The sequence below is a fragment of the Chelonia mydas genome, chromosome 14 (assembly GCF_015237465.2).
Source record: "Chelonia mydas isolate rCheMyd1 chromosome 14, rCheMyd1.pri.v2, whole genome shotgun sequence".
NCBI lineage: Eukaryota > Metazoa > Chordata > Testudines > Cheloniidae > Chelonia > Chelonia mydas.
In genome coordinates, this window is record NC_051254.2 from 31144779 (window position 1) to 31164591 (window position 19813).

At 52.2% G+C, this 19813-nt stretch overlaps 1 protein-coding gene across 2 annotated transcripts in view; it reads left to right on the top strand.

The window, feature by feature from the left end:
- Positions 1 to 514: 514 nt before the first annotated feature.
- LOC102947236 (zinc finger protein 420) overlaps positions 515 to 19813 on the top strand; it is a 28729-nt gene continuing 9430 nt past the window's right edge. The window contains exons 1-4 of one of the 2 annotated variants that reach the window (XM_037913504.2): positions 515 to 847; positions 2894 to 3005; positions 9638 to 9712; positions 9941 to 10174. In XM_037913504.2, the coding sequence (XP_037769432.1) occupies positions 2972 to 3005; positions 9638 to 9712; positions 9941 to 10174 (343 nt within the window). In that variant the 5' untranslated portion in view covers positions 515 to 847; positions 2894 to 2971. The remainder of the gene's footprint in view (positions 848 to 2893; positions 3006 to 9637; positions 9713 to 9940; positions 10175 to 19813) is intronic. The other variant, XM_037913505.2, reaches the window with a different exon arrangement.

The window sequence follows — 19813 nt, forward strand, 5'->3', positions numbered from 1 at the left end:
GTCATGCCATGGAACCTCCAGGAATAGTCAAACTCTTCTTTAGCCACAGGCTGATAATCCTGATAGTATCAGTAGAGCCCTGCAATTCTGGGGCTATCCGCTTTATATCCTGGACGGTGTTTGCAGATCGGATGTGGATACAGATTGTGTATCCGTGCAGGGCTGTAATTACCGGGATCTACTCGATATTAAGGGCTTTGTCTTATATATGCAACTATATCCACCCCGACTCCTCCAAAAAAAAAAAAAAAGGGTCCTGATTTTTCACACTTGCTACTGGGTCACACTAGCTGTATTAGGATGTCACAGATTCTTGTCCTGTCCTGCGACCAGGTCAGAGAGTGCTAGGAAAGGCTTTCGTCTAACACTGAACCAGGGGCTTTGGTACAGTAAGAGGAGCACCATTAGCCCCACAGCGACTCTCACTGCCTCCTTGCAAGAGTTCTGCCTAGCTCCCCCCACAATCGCCGGCTGCTACACTTTTTAAAAGCGTCTTTCTTCTTGTGCCCAACTTCTTCCTCGGGAAAGGCAGGAGAGGGGCTGGATTTCATCAGCTGTTGCCACTAGAGGGCTCTGGATGTGGCGCAGGGAGGGGAAGCTGTTCTCTGCCTCTCTTTCTGCTCATTGTATCCGGGGTTGCACTTCCCAGGGCGCACGGTGGCTGCTGCATCCATAGTGAGCCGGGAGCCCGGGCTGAGCCGCTGCTGCTCCCCAGCGGGGTCTGTGCGGGGAGAGCCCTTCCCTAGCGCCCCTCTGTGCCCAGCAGGGGACTTTCTCCGGGGGCTGGACCAGCCCCTGGGGCAGCCCCGGGCTCTGCCGAGACCAGCCCCTGAGCCGGAGCCTGCAGGTGAGGGGAGAGACCCGGGGAAAGGGCTGGGGCCGGGGGGGAAAGTGACTCTGCACCAACGGCCCCTCCTCGCCCCAGCTCTGCTCCCGGGGGGGCGGGGGTCTGCGAGTCCCAGAGCTGCTGCCCCCCCCCTCCCGGCTCTGCCCCCCTGAGCGCCGGCAGGAGCCGAGCCAGCGCCGGGAGAGCGACCGCCCCGGGCCGGGCCAGGGACCGAGTCTCCCAGCCCGAGGGGAGGGGAGGGGGCAGGAGGGAGACAGGGGCAGAGACTGGCAGGGGCAGCAGGAGCAACCAGCGGGGAGGGAGGTTCCCGGCTCGCAGCCCTGCCCAGCCCCATTCCCTGCAGCACCCCGGGCAGATTGACTTTCCTGGGAGAAGGGGAGGAGCAGGGAGAGGAAAAGCCAGTTCCTGCCTCTGCCTGGTCCCCGCGCTGCTGGGGGATGCGCTGCCCTGGGGACCCTGTCAGTGGGATCCCCCAGAGCGGCTCCTTTGATTCTGCTTCTTTCTGGGATTTGGTTCAGAGACTCTGTGCTTGGGGGGAGGGGCACCAATGTCTAGGTGGGTTTGGTCCTGGTGGGAGGGGCCGGGTCTGCCCAGGAATAAAGTAACCTGGGGTTTTCCCAGCATTACAGAGTCTAGCGTCTGTCTGCAGGGAAAGGACCTGGGGTAACAGGGCTGCGAAATGGACCAAAGTCCTTCCTGGAACCTGCTCCATCCCCCTTCTTCCCCATACTTCCTGGAGGTGCGCCAGATCTGAATTTGCATCCAGCTTAACTGAACAGAGCTGAACTGCAGCCAGTGGGGGAATTCACATTTGTAGCTGCTATTTGGAGCCAGCCGAATGCCTCGCCAGGGGCAGCTCTGTAGGGCAGCCCTTGCCTCTTATGAGCCTCCTCTTTCACCTACAATTGCAGCTGGCTGCCTCCACAGCTTCCCTTTGCTGCATCCTGAGCGCCACCCCTCCGCCCTGCCATACGCCCCAGTGCCTTAGCTGCTGTACTCAGTGTCACAGATCCATGGGACCGGTGCGACGCCTGAGCTTTTCAACAGTCCCTTGTAGGATCCCCTTCAGTGGCCAGACCCCTCGGGGTCCCACTCATCCTTCAGGGCCTCACTTCCTCCCAGGCTGAGCCTCTGGGCTCCAGCCTCCCTGCTGCATGCCCGAGTCCAGCTGAGCCAGGCTCCTGGGCAGAGACCTGTCATAGAATCATAGAATATAAGGGTTGGAAGGGACCTCAGGAGGGCATCTAGTCCAACCCCCTGCTCAAAGCAGGACCAATCCCCAGCTAAATCATCCCAGCCAGGGCTTTGTCTCTGTCCACTCTGCAGAGCCCAACGCACCTCAGCCAGGATTTGCAGTGACACCCAAGCAGTATTTTCAAACCGGAGCAGGGTTGGTTAGTCCCCTGAACACAGCCCTGGAAGTCCTGAAGTTAGCATGGAGAAGCAAAAATAGCTTCTCCCACAACACCCCACTCCATGCCCTGCTGGTCACCTCCCATTCCTGCTGCGAGGCTTGGTCCAGTTCCTTTCTCTGGGTGGCTTGTTCCAAGGTGTTGATGTGCGGCCCACTGAGGTTTTCCATTGTCTTCTCGTGTTTTCCATTGCAATGGGTCGGCCTTTTAATGACCCATGCAGTCCACAATGACTCGTATGAACACCCGAGTCTTAGTCTTGCTCTGAGAGCAAACTTCATCCCCTGCCCATCACTGGGAAGCAATGCAAAGTACTGTGGGAAACTGAGCATGAAAATCTTGCAAAACGTTCCCACTTTTTCACTGTCAGTCTGTGTATGCCTTTCTCTTTCGCTGCATCCCAGTGTAGCGGCTGGGACCGGTTCGCCCCCGGGTGGGGGAAACACAACTCAAAGGAGCAGACCAGGGGACACGGATGAGGCAGTGGCTTAGCAGAGGAATGGATGTGGTCGTGCCGCCACATCACTGTGCAGTGAGGATCGCCGCTAGCAGAGGGGAGCTGTGACTGACCTGGGGGGGCGGGGTCGTGGCTGGGGCAGCAGGTTCTGACTCAGGGTGTCTCTGACTGTTTCAGGAGCTGGTGAGCTTTGAGGAGGCGGCTGTTATTTCACCAAGGAGCACGTCTCACCGCAGAGCCCCCTGCAGGGACGCCATGCAGGAGAACTACGAAAACGTGATCTCGTTGGGTAAGGATCCTGCTCATGCTGCTTTCCAGGAGGCATGGGAAGCGCCCGGCTCGGCTTCTGCTCAGGGCCCTTCCCTGGTCCCTTGGTCAGCCCAGTCGTCTCCAGAACCTGTGTAGGGGAGGTGGTCCGCTCTGCATGTCCTTCCACAGCAGCGATGCTGAGCTCTACTTGCCCAGGGCCTTCAATGGGGCAGCAGAGCTGCATTTCCAGGTTCGTTTTTATACACATCTTCCCAGAACAAGCTGCCTCTTCAGAGAGGACCTGGGCCCAGAGGAGACAGGCTGGAATTCAGGACACTTGGGTTCTTTTCTGGGCCCTGCTGTGTGTGGGACCCTGGGCACATCCCATTCCTTCTCCGTGATTCTGTTTCCTCTCCCATCCTTCGTCTCCCCTAATTAGAGGATCCACTCTTCAGGGCAGGGACTGTGTCTCACTGTGTGTCTCTGTCTAGGCAGTACTCCGCACGATGTGGCCCTGGGGAATCAACGATGTACTAGAACACACTAACAATCAATAGGCTAGTGGCTTATTATTTGTTCTCTGCCTTAGCTATTGTCTTGTCTCTAGGAGAATAAGGGATTTACACCCCATAGGGGACACAGTACCGCAGATGCCCAATACACAGCTTGTGTAAATCAGCATAATCCATTCAAGTCAATGGGCCATTACTGATTTACACCAGTTGGGGATCTGGCCCCATTGACTCGAGTGGAGCTCCGGCCCATTGACCCCAGCTGGGGAGCTGGCCCACATGGTGTAAGAGCAGCAAAGAACTAGCACTTTAGCCTTAAAGTTGAAACCCGGAGACATAAAGCGAGGCTTCTAAATCCACGTGGACTCTAAATGCACCTCGCTGGATTTGGGGATGGGCTCAGCTCCTGCGACTGAAGTGCAAGTGCAAGAGAAAGAGAAGTGAGTGACAATCAGGCTGCCCATTTAGGACCCGAAATAGGGATTTAGGAGCCTGGTGTTAGGCTCCCAAGTTGGAAAGAGCATGTCATTGCATGTACTAAAGCAGACGAACGTCCGTAGCTGCAAACAGGCAGCCAGTGTGAAGAGTGTCAACAGACTCAGGCCCTTCGCCAAACACAGTGCAGCCACAGTCTGTACGGTGACAACCAAAGAACGGTGTGTTCTGTGCAGATGTCGGCAGAAAAGAATGTCTGATCATCTCGTGAGCCTCTCCCACACCCTGGGGTACCTGCATTGGAGTCACTTGGTGTCACAGAATCATAGAGCTATAGGGTTACAAGGGACCACAAGGGGCATCCTGTCTAACCCCTTGCCAAGATGTAGGATTTGTTGCATCTAAACCATCCAAGACAGAGGGCTATCCAGCCTCCTTTTGAACCTCCAGTGAAGGAGCTTCCGCGACCTCCCCAGGCATCTGTTCCATTGTCCTCCTGTTCTTACAGTGAGGAAGTTTGTCTGGAGATTTAATGTAAATCTGCTATGCTGCAGTTTGAACCCCTTGCCTCTTGTCCTGTCCTCTGTGGCAAGAGAGAACAACTTTTCCTCCATCTTTTTAGGGCAACCTTTCAAGTATTTGAAGCCCGCTATCACTTCCCCCCTATGTCTATGATCACCATAGAATCATAGAATATCAGGGTTGGAAGGGACCTCAGGAGGTCATCTAGTCCAACCCCCTGCTCAAAGCAGGACCCAGACCCCTAAATGGCCCCCTCAAGGATTGAACTCACAACCCTGGGTTGAGCAGGCCAATGCTCAAACCACTGAGCTATCCCTCCCCCAGAAAAATTAAGTATTAGTCTTTCCTTTGTCATCAATGAATCATAGAATATCAGGGTTGGAAGGGACCTCAGGAGATCATCTAGACCAACCTCCTGCTCGAAAAGCAGGACCAATCCCCAATGTTTGCCCCAGATCTCTAAATGGCCCCCTCAAGGATTGAACTCACAACCCTGGGTTTAGCAGGCCAATGCTCAAACCACTGAGCTATCCCACCCACCATCATGTGCCCCACTATCATGTCACAGCAGCACACAGTCTGGTCTATGCCCCAGCCTCTCACCAGTCCCCTGGGAATGACCCCATTAGTGGGCTGGGCCCCAAGGTCCTGCACAGCTCCACTGGGTCCTCCAAGACTCCCAGCCTGGGGCACTGGCACCAATGCTCCCTGTCTCTCTCCAGGGCTCCCTGCAGTGAATCCAGCCCAGACAAACTCCTGGAGGAGGCCTGTGCAGTGCCCCTTCAGGATGCAATGCTCAGTGAATATTGGTAGCGACAGCCTTTGCAAAGCAAGGTACCATTTGTTAGTCCCCTGGCTACAGAATGTGGAAGTCCTTAGGGCAGCCCAAAGAGCTGTGTCCATGCTGGCCAAAGCAGTACCATGATGGGCCAGCCAAGCTGTGGTGGACCCATCCTTCTCCTGTCCCCCAGTCCAGGCTCCTAAGTCCCCCCAAAAAGCCGCCTGCTTTCAGTCACCTGACACCATGTTTCCAGCTCCGTTGGGCTGGATTTTCCTGCTGTTCATTGTTCAGTGGTTGGGGCATCTCTTGGTCTTGCTGGATCCTCTGATTTGGGTCAGTTTCAGCCTGTTCTTTAATGACCATACTCATTTCCCCCCCAGACCAGGTGGTGACACGCACGTGCCTCCTGCGGTGCTCCAGGAGCAGCATTAACCCTTTGGGACCCATTGGGGAGAGATGCAATGTACAGAGGGACACTGAGGCATGCTGAGGCTTCATAAAAATATTACAGAAAATTCCCACTGGGCTTCATTCCCCTCTTGCTCACCCTGGGGTAAATTAGGAGTAAGCCACTGAAGCCGGATACTCCTCAGGTATAAATCAGCATCAGGCCTTTGACTTCAATGGAGATGTTTTAAGTCACACCAGCTGGGGATCTGGCTTCTTGAAGTTCCATCTGTGTAGCCCCGGAGAGCAGCCTGGAGCTCTCCAACCTGCATAGGAGCAGAATGACACTTCTGAAGAGGCCGAAATGTAGATCAAGACAAAAGGGCAGCTCAGCCTTCTAGCCAGATTCCAGGCCCAGCTGCTTTTCATTAAACCTTAGTTCTCAACAGGGGCTGAGAGCTAGGGGCCTCCAGGAAGACTGTGGCTTTCCGTGACCTTACCCTGGATATCAACAGCCCTTTCTCAAGCTGCAGATTTTAACCTCTCCACGTTTGGCAGCTGTAGTTTTATGCAGGTGTGAGCCGGCGGAGGTGTTTATGAGCCTCTGTAGTATAAAAAATAATGATGTGGGTATAAAAAGCCTTAGGTAGGATTTGAAATAATCAGGGCCCTGTCGTGCTGGGCGCTGCACAGACACACGGTGACCGAGGTCAGGGCCCCGTCGCGCTGGGCGCTGCACAGACACACAGTAAGAGGTAGTCCCTCCCTGAAGAGCTAAATAGACAAGAAAGATGATCAAGTGGGGAAACTGAGGCACCAAGCGGTAAGACAGTTTATAGAAGGGGTCAAAGGCAGAGCTGGGAATGAAACCCTGCTCTCCTGAATTGCAGGCAAACGCCTTTAAACATAAGGCTAGCCTGCCTCTCCTTGTCTGCCTTATAAAATCATTCACTTTCTTTCAACCGTAACAAAAAATCATGGGGCTATTCAGTCAGAAGGGGAAGTGGCTAGGAATTGGGTGATATCCCTTTAGAGTCACAGAGTTTAAGGCCAGATGGGACCATCAGATCATAGTTTGAGCTCGTGTATATCACAGGCTGCCAGCATCCTCCGGCACCTGTACACTCAACCCAGCAACTGAGGGGAGACTAAAGTCAATGAGACCAGTGGTTATTTTTGACCGTAATTTCCAAGGATGGATTTCTTTGCTGTGCTCTCCAAGCAGCCCAGTTCCGCTCCCATGATGTTATCTAGATAATGCAATTAAAAGACCCCTTCTTCCCCACCTGTGCCAGGGAAGAAGCCAACAGCTTCAGAAGCATATCTCTCCCAGCTGCCTCACTTACCAGCCTGCAATTTTCACTCCCCCTCCTCTTCATGGCTGCAAGAAGGACTCCAGCTTCGGTTCCCAGTCCCCTGTGCTGTAACCCAATTCACTGTCCTTTGCGGTGAAAACTAGAGAGCAAGAGGCAGCTGCCTACAGGTCCCGGCAGGGGAAGGAAACAAAAAACAGTATCCAGCTGCAGCCAGATGCTGAACTCTGTGCTGTCTTGGAGAAAGTACCATATTCACAGCCACGGAATGAAGGAGTCCACCTGGCCCTGATCCAAATGAGTGAAGTAGCTGAGAGCTCATTTGCTTCGGGCTCTCTGCAACCATAAGGAACTTATTTCAACACTTATTTTTATCTAAATGAACACTGAGATTCTGAACCACAATTCTGTGGCAAGGTGTGATTAAAAACTACATCCAGATGAAGTTACAGTTGATAATAGTACATACCAGTAATTGAGGGTAAGATACATTACAAGGATGTTATCTGAAAAACCAAGCATTATAATTCCAGGAGGTTCAGTTAAGGTTAAACTTAAAAAGAAATCCAGCACACACATTGAGGTACAGAAATGCACAGCTAAGCCACTCAAACAACCTTAACTCTGCCCTTTAGCAACACCATGAAATAGCCACGTGTGTGATTAATCCAGTTTCATGTTTGTGAGTGCTCACAAGGAATTTAAAGGGATATCACCCAAATTCTGTACCCTACAGAAGGAGGGATAAGTAAAGGCAGCTAGGGAATGAAGGCTGTCTCAGAGGTGGTCATATGTCCTAGCAAACCGTTTAACATACTGAGCTGTGGGTCCAGATCTGAGGCTGTGTATTCTGGGAATGACGTTAGCCTCCCATTACATTTTAGTATCTGGAGATAGGAGATAACACCCCCCACCTCTTTAAAATCACCGGGTTAAAATTCAGCCCATAAATCCTTGTTCAAGCACCTAAGTAAAGCCAGGTGTTTAAGCATGTGCATGGTTCTCAGAATATGAGTAGTCCCATTGGAGTCCTGCTCATGCGCTTAAAGTTTGGCACCTACTTAAGTGCCTTGCTGACCTGGGTCCTAAAAGCTAGAGCCGGTTTCTCCATCTGCCCCGATAGCTCTCAAGTCTGGGATGGCCCACTGACATCACACACTGCGTGGGGATTGTTGGCTATTTTGACAACCATGGTGGCGGAAGGCGGAATGGACCATTTGGTTTAACTGCTCAGGAGCCAAATTAAATAAGAAAAAGGGGATTGCTGCGTCCAAGGTGCCTGTGCTGCATAGCTCTGGGCATGGCTACTCCACCTGATCCGATGACTGTTCAGCGTTGCAGAGGATGTTGTGCGAGAGCCACCAAGTGACCAGAGAGAGCAGGGAGTATCAGTGTCTCTCAATACTGCACGCTTTTCAACGGGAGTTCTCAAAGCACTTGCCAAAGGAGGTCACTATTTTTATCCCCATTTTACAATTGGGGAAACTGAGGCATGGAAGAAGGCAGTGACTTGGTCAAGGTCACCCAGTTGGCTGGAGTTGTGCATAGAACCCGGGTCTTCTGAGTCCCAGTCCAGTGAACTATCCATTAGGCAGCCGCACTGCTTATTACAGTCACTAGGAGCAGCTGTCCTGGCCTACATGATAAAACCAGGGCTAAGGGATGCGATCAGCCTGTAACCAGCCCATTCATCCTAGATTCACAGATTCCTGGGCCAAAAGGGAGTCTCTTGATTTTCTTGCTTCTGGAAAAAGGGGGCTACGTCAGCTTCCTCCATTAGCATGGCTGGTAGGAAGCCATGTTGGAATCCACGTAGCAGGGCTAAGTTCTTCAGACTCGTATTTTCTAGAGGTCTGTTCCTGCATCAGTGGAGATTTTTCCATCGAATTCAAAGAGCAAAGGATCAAGCTGAGATCCTGCCATGCTGAGCTCCCTACTTAGCTGTCTAGAGCTCCCTCTGTGTAGCTGATAACCAAAGTGAAGAGGGTCACTTGATCATGGTTTACCAGTACCGATCTGAGAAGGAGATTTCTGATAGCAGATGGGCTCCTTGATCTAGCAGACAAAGGCAGGCGGAGATCCAGCAGCTGGAAACTGAGGCTAGATAAGTCCGAATGGAAAATAAGGGGCATGCTTTCAACAGAGAAGGGAATTAACCATTGGAACAGTGACATAGGCCTGTGTCTTTACTTCTTGGGCTCGGTGAATGAACTGTGGCTATCTGTTGATGGTCCAGCAGTCAGGGTGTTAGCCTGGGACTCTGAAGACCCATATTCAGTTCTCTGCTCTCCAACAGATTTTTTTCCTAGGGACTTAGTCTCTCTGTGCCTTAGTTTCCCATTTGTAACATGGGGATAATAGCACTGTGTTACCTCACAGGGGTGTTGTGAGGATGAGAGCAGCGAAGGCTATGGGGCGCTCAGATGTTCTGATAATGGAGGCTGTGTAAGTACCTTAGATCTCTTTCTAAAGTTGTTCTAGCTCAACCACAAGATATGGGCTGGGAGAGGTTCTCTGTCCGGTGTGATATAGGAGGTCAGACTAGATGGTCATAAAGGTGTGATCTGGCCTTAAAATCATGAAAATCTCATCTAATCACCTGTCTCTGTCTCCTTTACCTGTGTCATCTATTGATCTGGGTTTGGGTTTTCACCCTCGTATCTAAGCACTTCTGATGTCTGTGCTGTCCCTCTAATGCCAGTCCAATCTGTGTTTCCCTTAGCGGAGGAGATTGCGATCAGCTGGCCCCGGATAACCGCTTTCGCCGAGTCCCACAGGAGGAGAGGATTGGTGTCTGGTAAGTTGTTCTGGGTGGGGTTGAAACACACCTGTGCATTCTTCACACTACAGAAGTGCTCCTCAGGGTAAATCAAGGGGTGGTCCATGGAGAACGCTCCTCATTCACACAGGGAATCAGCCTCAGCAACCCAAGTGCATTACTCCTAATTTATACACAGACCCCTCTAGGCTACCTTCACTTTCCCTCACCTCAGAGCAGCATGCTGACAGCCTGGCTCCCTTTCAGGTATAGACATGGAGTCAGAGCAGGGCCAGCTGGAGCCAGCCCAGGTGCAGAACTCAGCCACAGCTGGCCCCAGCGAAGGAGGGATGACCCCTGACTTGCGTCGGCAGCTGGGTCTCATCTTGCAGACGGCCGGCCGGAGCCAGGTGGAGAAGATGCTGCGGGAGCTGGTGAGGGAGCAGAGCCAGGAGGGCAAACGCAAGGCCCGCAAGAAAGCCACAAGGAGTGCCAAGGACGGTCAGTGGTAGATGGGAGGGCAGGGGGCATTAATGGAGAGGAGGGAGGAGGTGCCTGGGGCATGGAGAGCAGCAAGGTGCTGTGTATGTGCATTTGTACCTGAGTGGTGTTATACTCTAGTGGCTGGGCCGACAGAGAAAATAAGAGACCTACTACTGCTACAGCTTGTGGGAGTTCTCCTTTAGGTCACATGGGCAAGGCCTGTGTTTGTGGAGCAGAATGATCTGGGTTCATGACCCTGTTCCTCCAGCATTGAGGTGTGTAGGGTTATTAAATATTTAACCTGTAGCTAAGTCCCCGTTTTAAGGACAGATCCCCAGCTGGCATACCTCTCTTGACTGAAATGGGCCTACTCTGATTTATACCAGCTGAGGATCTGGCCAGAGTTTTGTGTCTCTCTGTAAAATCTCCATACAAATAAAGTCAGATGAGCTTGAAAATTGTTAGGTGAGTGGGGAAAATTTGAAGGCAATTGATCAAGGGATTTCTGAGATCCAGTGCTCTAAAATTAGCCCACGTGGCAAAAATTAAGTCATGTCTAAACAGCAAAGTTGCACTAAATTGGTTTTTAAATGGGTTTAATTAAACCAATGTGAACCATTATGCAGACACACTCTGGGCTTGTGTGTAAATGGAGTTATTCTGGAATAGCTTTAAATTCATAGAGTGCAAGGCCAGAAGGGACTTGTCATGACTTGAAAGAGGGCAGTCAGACCTAGTGGTCGGAGCAAGAGTCAGGAGGTCAGAATCTGAGTCGGGATAGATTGCGAACCGAGAATCAGGTGTCAGGAGGCAGGCCTGGTCAGGTTACCAGGAGTTTGGGGTCAGGCACCTGGTTACAGACAGCCACTGAGTAGCAAAGTCAAGGACAAGCCAGGGTCAGAAACCGGAGTCTAGGTCTGTCGCAGGCATGGTCTGAGGCAGAGACAGACAGGCAGCCTGTGGTGTTGCTCAGATAGCTCCCGCTCATGGCTTCCTGCTCTAAGTACTGGTTATCAGCCAGTGAGGGAGTTGTGAGGGGCCCCCACTCCTGTCCTGCCGAACGCAGTCTCACACGGTCCTCCCATGGGAAACCTGCCTAAGCCTCCTATGGTGACAGAGGTGTCAGTGGCCCAGAACCCCCTGGGCCCAGATTCCAGCCCTTTGGGGTGGTGCCGGCCCAGGCTTGTCTGGGTGAGCATTGTGGATTTCTTCTACCACATCAGGGCTGTAGACGTGGAAGGCAGGCTCCCAAATGCATTCTTCAGGGCCATAGCCATTCCAGATAATACAGGTGTCCATCGGGAATTGAGGACGGCATTCACTTCACATTCCTCATGACTCTGGATATCAACTGGTAAAGGCAGCGGTGTGGTTCAAGCTCAGTGTAGGGCTTCAGAAGGGAGACATGGAAAACTGGGTATATTTTGAGAGACTGGGGAAGCTGGAGTTTGAAGGTAACTGGGGTTAATCTGCTGGCATGTTGGGAAGGGTCCAAGGAGCTGGTGGTCCAATTTGCAAGTGGGTTGCCTGGTCTGGAGGTGTATGGTGGCAAGCCACACCTTCTGGCCTACTGTAAATACTGGAGCTTCTTGTCACTGATGGTCTGCATGCCTCTTGTAGGCCGCCTTCGCCACTTCTAGCTGGTTCTTGAGTTCTTCCTAAATGAGATGGATCTGTTGGACCCACTCGGTGGTGGCTGGGGTCGGGGAGGCTGCTGATAATGCCGGGATGGTATCTGTAATTAGTGAAGAAGGGGCTCCAACCCGTGGAGGCATTGTCAGCATTGTTGTAAGAACACTCTGCATAAGGCAGGAGCATGGACCAGTTATCTTGATGATAATTTACAAAGCACCTCAAGTACTGCTCCAGTATTTGGTTCACCTGTTCAGTTTGTCCTTCTGTTTGGGGGTGGTATGCATTGGAGGTGGATATGTGGATGTCCAGTAGCCTGAACGCTTCACACCAGAAGCGAGAGGGGAACTGTGGCTGTCTATTGGAAACTATGTGGCTTGGAGTCCGTGTAGCCGGACCACATCATGCAGTAGGAGTTGGGCCTTAGCCTCAGCAGAGGGCAGCTGGTTGCAGGAGATGAAGTGGGCCATTTTGGTCAGGCAGTCCACAACCATTAAGACTATGGTGTGCCATCTGACAGTGGGAACTCCATGATAAAATCTAGGCTGATGGTGGACCAAAGACTAGCTGCAGTCTCCAGGGGTACTAAGGTGCCAAGGGCTCTGGTTCAGGGTATCTTGGTACGTGCACAGCACTCACAGGAGTCCACATTTGCTTGGACCTCAATCCATGTGTGGGGCTACCAGAAAAAACGGGCAACCGTGCGGAGGTCTTCCGGTGGCCAAGGTGAGCTGCCATTGGAATGTCATGGCGCAGCCATTACAGCTTCAGTCAGGGGTGTTCTGTTATGTTATCTCATCCCGCATGGTGCGCCTTAGCCACGGTGGCATGGGCTGTGTCCCTTGGGCAAGCAGGTCTTCTTTCGGGGAGGACTGAATGAGGGAGAGCAGGTCTTGCTGAATTGTGGCATTAGCAAAGTTACCGGGCTTGAGGAGGTAGGGAGGCTCAGAAGTCAGTTCTTCATTTCCCTGGTAGAATTCCCCCTTCTGTGACAGAGCATCAGCTTTCCCATTTTGCTTTCCCGGTGGTAAGTGATGGTAAATTCAAACCAAGAAAAGAACAAGGCCCAACTTAGCTGCCTCCAGTTCAACATTCAGGCCTTGGGAAGGTGCTTGAGGTTCTTATGGTTGGTGAAGATCTGTACTGGGTGCTGAGCTTCCTCCAGGTGGTGATGCCATTCTTCAAATAAAGTTTTTATGGTGAGCAGCTGTTTGTCCATACTTTGTCTCGGCAGGGGTAAATTTTCGGGAATAGATTGCACAACGGTGCAGAACTGACTGGGGTCTGAGTTGCTGCGAGAGTGCCACTCCATGCACCATGTTGGATGCACCTGTTTCCACTACTGATGGACAAATTGGGTCAAGGTGTGCTGGGATTGGGGCCGTGGTGAAGGCAGCTTTTAGCTGGTCAAAAGCGAGCTGGGCTTTGGGTGACCAAGCGAATCACGCAGCTTTGCGGTGGAGGGAAGTTAAGTGAGAAGAGACGTTAGTGATGAATCTTCTATAAAAAGTCCAGGAAGCACTGAAGTTCCTGAAGGGTTCAGGGTGCTGCCCAGTTGCAAGTGGCTTCCACCTTCTGTGGATCCATCCTAATTCCCTCTGGGAAGATGATGCATTGCAAAAATCAAATGGTGGTTTGGTTGAAAGTGCACTTTTCCCGTTTGGCATACAAACCATACTTCTATAGTCTCCCCAGGACATTGGTGACAGTTCTGCTCCAGGTTCTCAGGAAATACCAGTTTATGGGCGAGGTAGATAATCACGTACTGGTCTAGGAGATCCCTGAACACATTGATCACAAAATGCTGAAATGTTCTAGGAGCACTGGTTAAGCCAAACAGCATCACCAAGTATTCAAAGTGACCATATTGGGTACAAAAAGTGGTCTTCCATTCGGCTCCAGGTCTTATGTGCTCTAGATTGTATGCTCCCTCCCCCAAGGTCTAGTTTTTTGAAGATCCTGGTCATCCTCAGGCAGTCCAGCAATTCCAGGATAAGGGGCAAGGGGTACCGGTTATGAATAGTCACTTGGTTCAGTGCACAATAGTCTACGCAGAGGTGTAGTGACCCATCCTTCTTCACAAAGAGGACTGGTGCCCTCACTGGAGAGGTGGATCGCCAAATGAAGCTGTTGGTGAGGTTTTCCTGGATATACACACATAGTGACTCCAGCTGTGGTTCAGATGTGGAGTATATCTGCCAGTAGGGCATCTTTGCTTGGCATGTAGGTCTATCAGGTAAAAGTCTCTGTGTTGGGGTAGTGAGTCTGCATTTTTCTTTTCGAACACATCCAGGTAGTCACGGTATTTGTCAGGGAAGCTGAGGTTCTGACCTGTTGCCACTCACATCTGGGTAGACCCTGCCATCCAGTGTTCTGCTTCTGAGAGTCTCCTTCCATCCTGGGGCCTAGGTGCAGGTCATTTTGGGGTTGGTTGCATCATTGGAGACATGCTTTCTGACGATATTCGAAGGAGAAGCTAATGCTCCTCCACCACCAGGAGATACATGGTTCATACTACTCCAACCAAGGAATGCCAAGAATTATCAAGAAGAATGGGGAGCAGATCACATCAAAGCATGTTTTTTCTCGGTGCCCTACCACTACAGATGGTCTCTTGAATCACTGGTCCCAACAATCAAGGTGACCTGTCAATCATCTCCACATGATCCGGTGTGGGTTTTGGCCAGACCTAGAGGGTTTTGGCTGCTTCAGCATCTATAAAGTTGGCAGCAGTCCCGGAGTCTATCATCGCTAGCTATAGGGAGATCTACTGTGCCTGCCCCAAGACCTGCAATCTCAGTAGCAACTGGAAATGTGGAGAGGGACCATGGTTCCCGGGTGGGGGTGGTTCTGGATCATGGAGTTCACACACACCTCTGCCAGGCCTGGGCTGGTCCATTTCCCAAGTTACTCCAATCTGGGCAGGAGGCAAAGGTGTGTCCTGGTTCCACCCCTCCCCCCGCGTAAAAACAGAGGTTCAGCTGTTGTCGATGCACTCTCTCCTCCTGTCGGCGACCTCGGTCAGCCTACACAGGTTCAAGGCTCAGTTCTGCCGGCCTCGGTATGGAGGGCAGGTGCGGGGTGTCGGGCCAGCCCTCCTTTCCTCCTTCCGTTCACGCAGCCAAGCGTCAATGCACAGGGCAAGGTCAATAAAGGTGCCTAGGTGGATCAGTTTTCAATGCAGGCTAGTTAGTCTTGACCCCATCATTGAGTCCCCAGTGGAACTGAACTTCTTCCATTCAACATCAGCCACGAACCGTCGGAAATGGGAGATGTAGGAGGTGGCCGGCTCTTGCCCCTGGCAAAGCTTCTGGAGGGCAGACTCTGCTGTGCAGATGCAGTGCCGGTCATCAAAGAGGGTCACGAAGGCTTGCAGGAAGGCGTCCCAGTCGGAGAGTGCAGGGCTGTTCCACACCAACAGCGGGGAAGCCCAATGGAGCGCTTTGCCAAAGAGCAGGCTGATGACTAGCCTCACCTTAGTCTGGTCTGTGGGTACGCTCGGGGGCAGAACAGGAAGAGCAGCCTGCATTGGTCCAGAAAATCCCAGAATTTCTGACGATCCCTATCGAACCGTTCGGGCAGTGGTACCGCGGGGCCTGGTTCAGGTGATGGGTGGTTTGTTCGGGCACAGAGTGTCACTGCTTCTCCCCGTGAGTGTGCTAGCTGCTCGCTTAGGGTCTGTGCATTGAGGGCATGCTGCACAGCGTGGGTCTTTAGTGCGAGGTTCTCCGCCTGCAGAGGGGTGACATGATCCTCAGGTCCCAGGCCACTGGCGGGAGCGGCTGGTTGGAGGGTGGCCAGCCCCTTTCATCTTCTGTGGAGGGGTTGGATGGATGGGGGGAAGAGGCAAAGATAGTCTGAGCATACTGTCATGACAGGGACGAGGGCAGTCAGGCCTACTGGACAGAGCAGTAGTCAGGCCAAATCAGCTACTTGAAAGTCAGAGTCTGAGACGGGCCACAGAGCGAACCGAGAGTCAGGCGTCAGGAGGCAGGCAGGGCCAGGTTACCAGGAGATCGGGGTCAGGCATCAGCCATCCAATAGCAAAGTTGAGGACACACCAGAGTCAGAAGCCGCAGTCTCTGGACTATTGCAGGCTGGGTCTGGAGCAGAGGCAAGCGGGTGGTCTATGCTGTAGCTCAGACAGCTCCCCTGCATGGCTTCCTGGTTTAAGTACTGGTATCAGCCAGTCAGGGAGCTGTGAGGGGCCACCACTCCCATCGTGCTGGGCAGTAGTCCTGCTGAGCCCAGCCTCACAGGCCCCTCCCATGGGAGCCCAGCCTAAGCCTCCCATGGCAATGCAGAGACATCAGTGTCCCAGAGCCCCCATGGTCCTTGTTCCAGCCCTGCAGATTATAACAGGATCATCTAGTGTGACTTCTTGGATAACACAGGCCCAAAACAATTCTTCAAGCAGAGCTTTTAGAAAAACATCCAGTCTTGATTTTAAAATGGTCAGTGATGGAGAATCCGCCACGACCCCTTGGTAAGTAGTTCCAATGGTTAATTACCCTCACTGTTAAAAATTTACACCTGATTCCCTGTCTGAGTTTCTCTAGCTTCATCTTCCAGCCATTGGATCATGTTGTGCCTTTCTCTGCTAGATTGAAGAGCCAATTGTCAAATAGTTGGTCCCCATGTTGGTACGCCACATTTTACCTTAATCCAAATTAACTTTCAGTGGTAGACAAGCCCTTATTTTGGATTGAGAGGGGCTCGTTTTGGTTTAATTTAAACTGATTCTGAATCAATGAAAGCTCCACTGGTCCAACCAAGAGGTTTGCGCTGGTTTAACTAAATTGGTTTAAATTTGCACCTTAAGTTAAATCAGTGGAACTTTCTCGCCCCTAGTTTGCAGCTGGCCACCGAACCTTGTCAGTATGCGTGTTCAACATGGATCTGTTACAGCCACGTGGGGTAGATGGATCAGGTAGGGCACCGAGATCACAAGGGTCGAGTGCCGCAAACCAGCAAGTGTGAGGAAAGGGAGGAAGGACAAGGGGTCATCTAGGCAGAGAAGGAGCCAGAAGGGCTGGGAGTGAGAGACAGGGATCTGATCTGACACCACTGTTCCCACCGGGAGTGAAGGAGTGGATGGTGCAGCAGGGCATGGGAGTGATCTGGATTTCCCAGCCAGGAGGAGCCCCGCCAGTTATGGATAAGAGATGAATTGGGTGCGGGGCAATTTAAGGAGTCGGGAGGGCGATTATGAGAAACTCGAGGGGGCAGGGGCTGGAGGGAGTGGGGAGTTTGAGGAGATTTGGGGGAGAAGGGTCCAGAAGGAGAGGGGGGTTTGGGGGGAGGGGCTACAGGCGAAGGGGGGATTTGGGGGGAGAGGGCATTAGAGGAAATTTGGGGAGGAGGCCAGAGGGAGAAGGGGGGTTGAGGATTTGGGTGGGAGGGGCCACAGGGAAAGGGGGGATTTGAGGAGATGTGGGGGGTATCAGGGGAGGGGCAGGGGAACAAGGGGGGATTTGAGGAGATTTGGGGGATGGGAGGGGCAGGGGAACAAGGGGGGATTTGAGGAGATTTGGGGGATATGAGGGGAGCGGCAGGGGAACAAGGGGAGATTGAAGCAGATTTGGTAGGCATGAGGGGAGGGGAAGGGGAACAAGGAGGGATTTGAGGAGATTTCAGGGGGTATGATGAGAGGGGCAGGGGAGCAAGGGGGATTTGAGGAGAGTTGTGACGGGGGGTCAGTGGGGCCAGGGAGGGGTGTCTGAGAGCTTTCTGAACTGAGGAGGAATTATCTTATTGGTACAATTTATGTATTTAGAGCTGGGAAGAAATGGACATTTCAGAGGCAGTAGAAGCATAGGGCTGATGGTGGTAAGATTCAAGTACACTAATCAAATATTCAAATCAGTTAAATACATAATTTGCGTGGCATCTCCAGATGTCCTGACAGGCTTATTGGGTGCGTGTCAGGCAGCGCTGCAGGGCTGGGAGTCAGGAGCTCTGGCACAGGGAGGGAAGTGTGAACTAGTGGGGAGAGAAGTGGCTACAGAGAGAATAATGCAGCACATAGGTTTGGCCAATCCATTCTAAAAGGCAGTGTGACTGAGGGCCGGTCTACATGGGCCACAGTCTGGATTACAGGGGTGCAAATTGCAGAGGTCACCAAAATGTTGCACTCTGCTGTATGCTGGTGCGAGCTAAAAGGTACCTAGTCTGCGTTAACGTTGTCCATTCTGAAACAGGATTACATCAGTGCATGCTGGGCACTTCTTAGTTTGCACCAGCAGGGTCTACATGGGGCAGTTAAATGCAACATTTGGATGTGCTCTACAGTTCACATCCCCATAGTCTGCACTGCAGTGCGGTGTAGACAGGCCCCAAGTCGGGGGAGCTGTTGTATTAGAGACCTAGGTTCTGTTCCCAACTCTGCTAGAACTGACCTTGTGCAAACTCAGCAATCGTAGCTGTAAAATGAGGGGAACAATTATCTCCCCTCAGGTTAAGTTCAGGGGCACCGGAACGGGGGAGGGTTATGTGCCCCCACCACCACTTTTAAAAGCCCTTTTAATAGCCCTCCCACTTTTTACTGGTCGTAAGGATGCAGGGAGGGGGAGGGGTTTGGGGGGAAGAGGTAGTGCGGGGGAAGGGGCAACCCCCTCCATTGTTAGGAAGCTTCTGCCATCTCTGATTAAGGTTGTGAGCCCTTGGTCAATAAGAGCTGTGAAGCACACCGAAATATTAACAAGTTTCAGAGTGGTAGCCGTGTTAGTCTATATCAGCAACAAAAACCGAGGAGTACTTGTGGCACCTTAGAGACTAACAAATTTATTTGGGCATAAGCTTTCATGAGCTAAAACCCACTTCATCAGATGCATGCAGTGGAAAATACAGTACGAAGATATATATACACAGAGAACATGAAAAAATGGGTGTTGCCATACGCACTGTAACGAGACCAATGGAGACTTGACCTCCTAGACTTCCGGCTCTTAGCTTGTGACCCCGCCCCTTAGGCTCCTCTGTAAAGTATCTTCTCTCTCTGTAAGCTCTCCAGTGGTTCATTCCACCCCTCCTGGAAGCATGGCTAAGAGCTTTGTAGCAACTGGTTTTGGCGGCTTGTTCTTTGTGCCGCATTTCTGTTTTGCCTGTGCTGAGAAAGGTGATGTTTGACAAACAGGGAGTTCCAGGGGTGCTCTGTCTCTCAGGAACCCCTGGACCAAATGACTCCAAATTTGTCAAACTTCTACCCTCACCCCATATTAGGGTTGTCAGGTGCCCAGTTTTCGACTGGAAAGTCCAGTCAAGAAAAGGAGTCTTGGCAGTGTCTGGTCAGATGTACTGACCGGACACCAACAGTCTGGTTACCATGGGGCTGGGGGGTGGCGCTGGGTCATTAACCTGTGTCAACTCCTGCTCAGCTGGGACTGCCTCCTACCTGCAGGCAAGCTCCCTGTCAGGCTGCAGCAGCTGCTGTCCCAGCCCCAAAACAGAGGGAGCCCAGCTGGAGTGTGGGGGAGGGAGGTGGCGACAATCAAGCAAGCAACAAGGGAGAGGAGGAACAGATAGGGGCAGGGCCTTGGGGGACGAGGCAGAGAAGGGAGTGGAGCCACGAAGGAAGAGGTGGAGCAATGGTGGGGCCTTGTGGGGAAGGGGCGGGGCAGGGGCCTCAGGGGTCCGGTTACGAGCAATTAGAAAGGTGGCAACTATAGCTGGTGTGCCAGTTTTCAAGCTGATCTCACTGTTAGTCTGGATTTCAGAGGGTTTGATAATTAGTTTTAAATCAAAACCTTGTCACAACCATCCTTAACTGTGTTGTGTCCCGTCCCCCGTCCCCCCCATCGTTGCGTCACAGCGCCTTTTCTCACCATGACTTCAAGGCTACTTAGCCTGGAATCTCCACCTTTGCTTTAAACCATTGTGGAAAGTGGAAGGTTTGGTGCTCCGTGCAGCTCTGACTAGGGGATTGGGGTGGTGTGAAGCGAGATGAGGGCAGGGGCTGGGTTGGGCAGTCCTGCAGGCCAGGAGAAGGTGAGTAGAGATTGGATACAGGACAGAGAAGTGGGTGGG